Source organism: Melopsittacus undulatus, chromosome 10 (genome assembly GCF_012275295.1).
Source record: "Melopsittacus undulatus isolate bMelUnd1 chromosome 10, bMelUnd1.mat.Z, whole genome shotgun sequence".
Classification (NCBI taxonomy): domain Eukaryota; kingdom Metazoa; phylum Chordata; class Aves; order Psittaciformes; family Psittaculidae; genus Melopsittacus; species Melopsittacus undulatus.
Genome location: NC_047536.1, coordinates 14,689,056 through 14,695,373, shown reverse-complemented (window position 1 = coordinate 14,695,373; position 6,318 = coordinate 14,689,056). Strand labels below are relative to the sequence as shown.

At 45.4% G+C, this 6,318-nt stretch overlaps 1 protein-coding gene across 1 annotated transcript; it reads right to left on the bottom strand.

The window, feature by feature from the left end:
• Window positions 1-586: 586 nt before the first annotated feature.
• Window positions 587-6,111, bottom strand: CAMLG (calcium modulating ligand). Its single transcript, XM_005147261.3, has 4 exons — window positions 5,916-6,111; window positions 3,604-4,046; window positions 2,816-2,881; window positions 587-1,237 (listed from the first exon to the last, which is right to left on the bottom strand). Exons 1-4 carry the CDS (start codon window positions 6,070-6,072, stop codon window positions 1,046-1,048), a joined length of 858 nt encoding a protein of 285 aa, XP_005147318.2. The 5' UTR covers window positions 6,073-6,111; the 3' UTR covers window positions 587-1,045.
• Between the last annotated feature and the right edge of the window lie 207 nt (window positions 6,112-6,318).

Below are 6,318 nucleotides of genomic sequence, written 5' to 3'. Positions count from 1 at the left end.
TTTCAAGGGGGCAAGGTTAGAAACACCCCAAACTGAGTTGAGATGAAGAGCTCTCCTGCATCAGAGGCTGAGCATTGCTGGAACTCTTCCACAGTCAAGATCCTGTTTGCAGGATAAACAGAGACAAACTGCAGAGATTAATGTCATAATAAAAGCTGTCTTTTGCAGTCCTGCAAGGAGCTGGACAACAAATAGTTCCCTTTTAAGTGTTACATGTAGCAGAGCAAACAGCAGATACTGCAGGTTGGTTGTCAATATATACAGCTTTCCCCTCATGAAATTAACTCCTAAAATAAAGGCATGAGGATGAAAGCACAGGAATGGTTGCATTAGGATTAGGTTGCTGGAAACTCACAAACGGGCAACATGAACAGTTGTGTTTCTTCCTACTTTTCCATTAATGACAGTTGTAAATAACAGGATTTTCTTTGTTTGTGTTTTTGCTCAGCTGTTTTGCACTATAACCATCAAAATGGATCACAATCACAATGTATACCAAGGCAAGGATTAGGACAAGGTGGCGTATTTCACCAGCCTCCTCCAGAAGCAGCTACTTGGTTCAACATTCGGAATTGGAACAGGAGAATAAAGGGATTTCTTTTATTTAGAGCTTGCTTAAAGAAAATGGGACCACCACAATATGAGTTCTTGTTAGGTACAGTCATACTGGAGATAGGTATCTATATGTTCTGTTCTATGGGATTCTCTTTGTCCTCCCTGAGAAGAACAAAGGCAGCTTTGTAAATGCTTATGAAGGAGGCTGAGAAGGTCATCATCAAACTAAACCAAATAAAGCACGCACTGACACTTGCCCCTTATTCTTCACATTTGTAACAGGCAGACACAGCATTAAATAAACTGACCCAATACAACTGGCAGTCTGGGACCCTGCTCTTCCTTTCCCCAAATGACTGGATTTAAGGCTCCTTTCAAGTATTTGACCAGGTTAAGAATTTTAATGAAGGTTGAAACCTGTCTGCACAGTCAGATGCTAAAGGAAAACAGTCCAGAAAGCTTTAGTGTAACTACTGCGGTCAATTCTACATCATGGTTCTTCAGAACCAAAAGCCAGAGCGAGTTCATGGCAAAAGATAAAAGTAAAGAAATAGACACAGAGGTCTGTGAAAACATCTCCCATTTTGCTGTAGGTGTCCATGGAGCGACTAATGACTTCCGCAGGGATTCCAGACAGGAGGAGAGCAGCAGTTAACACTGTCGTTTTCACCTTCTTCTCATACTAGAAGATAAAAACCCCACAGAGTTATATTAGATCTTGTGTTATAATCCAATCCTGTTTTACATGCCATGAGTGTTGTGCCAATTTCACACATAGACAGAAACATTCCAACTTCCTCGGGAAGAGCAGCAGGTTTAGATTGATTCTCTCCAGACATGCTCCAGGATTCACTTATCCCAGCGACAGATTCACACTGTGCTGGATGTGCTGGAGCTGAGTGAAAGGCTGGTAACAGCAGATCAAATTCATCACACACATTATGTGCTGGCACTGAGGCTGTGCAGCAGCTTCTGTGGGAGTGGGGAGAGTCCCAGACAAGGGCAATCTGGATGGATGTGGGAAGCCAAGCCAGGCATCTCCACTGGCAGAACAGGATTCATCTCATCACACTACTTGGCAAGAAAAATACTGTTACTTTTCTGACACAGAAAAATGATTTAGGATTGAAAACCAACTGTTTCCTTCTATTTTGGGATGGCTCAATGTGGCAGTTTTAATCTCTGAACCCAGAAATGCCCCGAAACCTTTTGAAAGCTGACCTTAAGATGAGGAATCCCAGGGAGGCAAAGCCTGACAGGCAGGAAATGATGATACTTGCTGGATATCTTAATTTACTCCAATTTACCTGAAGTTTTCAAGACTCTTTCTGGGTTTCATAAAAGAAAAAATGAAGACTAACAAACTGGTTGCCCTTATGTGGGTATGAATGCAGTAAAAACAAGCTGTGGAAAGGAACAACCTCTTAAAGTGCTGATTTTGAAGACAGCAGAAACAAGATCAAAAAGCTGTAGCAGATGAGCTACTGCAAGTCTCAGCTAATTCTACTGTTTTCTGTTGTGACACATCAGATTAGTATATCTACTATAAAGTTTAGTTTCCAGTTATCTGCTTAACTACAAAAGAAATGCTGATTTATTCTGGTTTCTACAGGTAATCTTTTATTCCTTTTAAAATGCTAATTTTCCTTTTCAGCTATGGATTGAGCATCATTCAATCCTGCTTTGTGCTGCAAACCTGACAAAGTCATCAACCAAATACTTGAGCACAATCAACCAGTGTAAGCATATAAAGCAAGTGATACAGCAAATCTTGCTAATAAGCAGCAAGTTTCACACACAAACACGTCTCATTTCAAGCTGCAGGTCAAACTGATCCTAGGAATGGAATGCAGAGCCCTTAAAGCCCAAGGACTGTCTCAATTTATAAGGAACACCCTCCCAGGTTTTTGTCCAGGTATCACATGCAGCCCAGTTTGCTGACAGAGCACACAGTAACCACAGAAAAGCATTGTCTAGGAGAGAAGCTTCCTAAAGACATGCAGGAACTACCTGCCTTTCCTAGTCAGATGCTTTTAGCATTGTTAGTCCACATTTCCCCAGCAACTTTAAATGAGATTTGGACTAAATCTGGGAAGATTAAAAGCAGTATAAGCTATCAACATTCGGCAACTTTTAATCCTATAGTTTAAACCAAGGGAAGAAAACCTCATCTCCATTGGTCTTAATACATTCTTAGCACAAGATTAAATTTAAAGCACTTCAAATTAATTCTGAAATAATAATATTAATAAAAAATTACCTTTGGAAAGTACTTGGCCAGGCCCATATAAGCAAGTTGTAGAGTAAGAAATGGTGCAAATATTGACTGAAAGAAAAGAACATACAAAAATTAACACGGTCAGAAGTGACAGCTAAGAAAACATACAAATTTGATGCTTCTCAAGTAATAAATTAGGTAGAAAGATAATATGTGGACAATAGCAACAATATTTTTCAATACTGCAAGGCTAAGCAGACAATTTACATGTCAAAAATAAGGTTCTGCCTTATTTTCTTTGTGCCTAAACCCCTGAGATCACAGAAGCATAGAGCAGCGTGTAAACATGAGCCCAGCAAGCCAGGAGGTGGCAGACTGGACCAGGCACACATCACTATGGTGTACCAGCAGCACCTGCAGCCCTGAGGAACTGCTTTCCTCTTCCTCAGGAGACTGATACATGAGTAGGATCCGCTTATCATGGGACAATTACTGCTGTTCTTACTCTGTTACTCTTTTCTAGACTCCAAACTAGAAGAGCAGTTAATTCATGCTCACAGCGATGGGATATAAGCTGCAATAACTATTGCAGTGGTTCTGTTCCTTGAACACTACTGACCAAAGGTGTGCTACACAGAGGCTGTGTAAGGTAACACACATTCATCTCAAAGAATTTCCAGATCACTTTTAGGTTTTATACAGTTCTCAGAAACACAAAGAGTGCCTGAAGTTCCCACTCAGTCACTTCAGCCCTAGATAAAGGAAATTTCACAGTAAGTTAGCAGTAAACTGGCAAAGCAGAAAAGGATTGTTTGCTTCCCTGCACTCACCAAGTGCTTGCACACAAATGCCCTGACTGTGATGGCAAGCACAGTACACCCCACCAATCTAAAAATGCGGAAAGAGTCAAACTCCTCCGCTGCATTCCCATTCTCTTGGCTTGGTTTCTCGTTCATCAGCTGGTTCCTCAGCTTCAGAGCTTCTTCAAATCTGGATAGGTACTGGTCTAATCCGTGTCGAGGTGGCCGTGCTGCAGCTTCAGGTGGCAGTTCCCCTCTGACACGGTGACGGAGCTCACTTGTGCCCTCACTGACAAGGTCTGGTGTTTTCGTGAACAAGTCCTTCTCCCCTTTGAGGTCTGTCATGCTGGCTGCATGGTCAGCTGTGCCTGCCATGCTACAGACAGTGTCACCAAGCACAATTCGCTTGGAAACGGAAGGAATGGATTTATCTTGCTCATGCTGGAGCTTTGATTCTGTGTGACTTTCATCATCTAGAGAAGAGAAACAAAAACCACAAGAGTTATGCACATCAGGTATATAGAACAACACTTCAGCCATTCTGGACAAGGGTTGCTGTTCCAAAGTGAAAAGACAGATTCATGGTTAATAAATGTGCTAATTATTCATCACAAAGCTGTTTGATGAATACATTTTAAAAGAAATGGGCTCAGCTGATACACAGCCTCCTTGTGTATGAAAGGCAAGGTTTACAGTCAAGTTACACACAGATGGTAATGAAAATGGAAGAGCACAGCATGGACCAGACTGAAACTGCTCTCAGCATAGCCCCGGCTACACCTTCTCCACCAGCCTACAAAGAACCCTTGTGTAGCACGTGCTTCGAATCGCAGGGCACTCTTCTGAAGTGGGACAGGCACAAGACAGAAGCTGTGCAACGAGGTCGGAAGTTGACGCTGTCAGTCAGCAGACACTGGACTTCCTTAAGCAACAGTTCTGATTTCCTCTGACTAGAGGAATGATGTTTCAAATACACAGAGCAACATTAAAAAGGGCAAAGATTTATGGAAAGTTAAGCACACAGAAGCAGCAGTAAAGATTGGCAAATAAGGAGGCAATGGAAGCAGCCTGCTTTGTCTTGCTCTTCTCTGTTATCAGAGGCAAAGCTGTGTTAACCTGCTCTGTATCCAACCTGAAGACCTGTCCTGGGTTCAGCAGTAGCAGTCATGTTTTCTCCTTCTTGGTAGCTGGTGCAGTGCTGTGTTCTGACTTTCGGCCTGGGAACGGTGCTGATAGCACCGATGTTTGTAGTTACTGCTCAAATGTTTACTCTGGCCAAGGACTTTCTGAGCTCATGCTCTGCCAGGGAGGAGGCGAAGCCGGGAGGAAGGAGAGACAGGACACCTGACCTAGGCTAGCCAAAGAGGTATTCCATACCATAGCATGTCATACCCAGGATGTAACTGCGAGTTACCCAGAAGGGCTGGAGCTCTGGGGGGATAGAGGAGGTATGGGTTGGTGCTTGGTCAGGCAGGGTGGAATGAGTTATCGGTCGGTGGCTGGTGAGGTGTCGTGTTCTCTTCACGTGTTATATCCTTTATCATTATTATTATTATTGGTGGTAGCAGTAGTGGTATGTGTTATACCTTAGTTATTAAACTGTTCTTATCTCAACCCGTGGGGGCTACATTCTTTGGATTCTCCTCCCCAGCTCTCTGGGAGTTGGGGGTGAAAGGGGGGGACTGAGTGAAAGAGCTGTGTGGCTGGGTTTAAACCACAACAGTTCTTTTCCTGAACCCAGGACAAGACCCCATCTTACAGCAAAAGGTGATGCCAGAGAATAAAACCAAACCAGGAGGCGTGCAGAACAAGGCTGGTCCTACCGGAAAGGAACACTTAAAGAGAATTATTCAGTATTAAGGCAGACTGACTCATGGCTCATGGGCATCTTTGTGAACTGCAACGTGGGAACCCTTTCCTGACGAGACAGTTGGCCTCCTTGATGTACAGAAATGAAATGACCTCCTAGGAAGCTGCAAGGAAATCCTGCATGCCAAACACAAGCATCCAATGACTGGTTATTACCCAAATCAGAGAAAACTTTGATATAAAAACATAACTATGAAAGCAAGCAGTAACTGGATGAAAACGGGGGAGACTCATCGTTTCACCTGAGACAAACTACTTGACAGCTTGTGTGCTCGCTACAGCAGAGCAGCCACAGGCCCGAGACAGTTTCTATGGCGGTTCTCTTGGGGACCACAAACCGTTTTGCGCTGCTTAAAGCACCGCTGCACCTAACGATCGCGCTGGGGGCTGAAGCAGCAGCCGCTGGAGCTGCCGCCCTGAGGAGGCGGCCTCAGCCCCGGGAGCCCTCACACCACCGCCGCCCCGCGGCTCACCCTTGCCCGCCGAGGGTCGGTGGAAGCCCATGATGCGGTTGATCCGTTCCTCCGAGTTCATCAGCAGCTTCTTCCGCCGCAGCTCGGCTCGGCGCTGCGAGGCCGAGAGACCGGCGGGGGCTCCAGGAGCCGCTCCGGCTCCGCCGTCCTCCTCCATCCCCGCTACAAGGCCGCGGAGTTACCTTAGCACCTCACAATAGGGCCGCCTCGTATCAGCGCGCATGCGTCAGGACCGCCAGTCGCTGAAGCAAACACGGCCATGTTGGGTGAGGGCAGCCCACGGAGGACTGCGCGGGGAGGACTTTTAGAGGGCCGCGCTCTCTGCCCATGCAGTGCCCGCACTAAAGATGGCCGCCGCGGCGTCGGAAGCGATACCCGGCACGGCGGGGCGATGTGTCGGCTC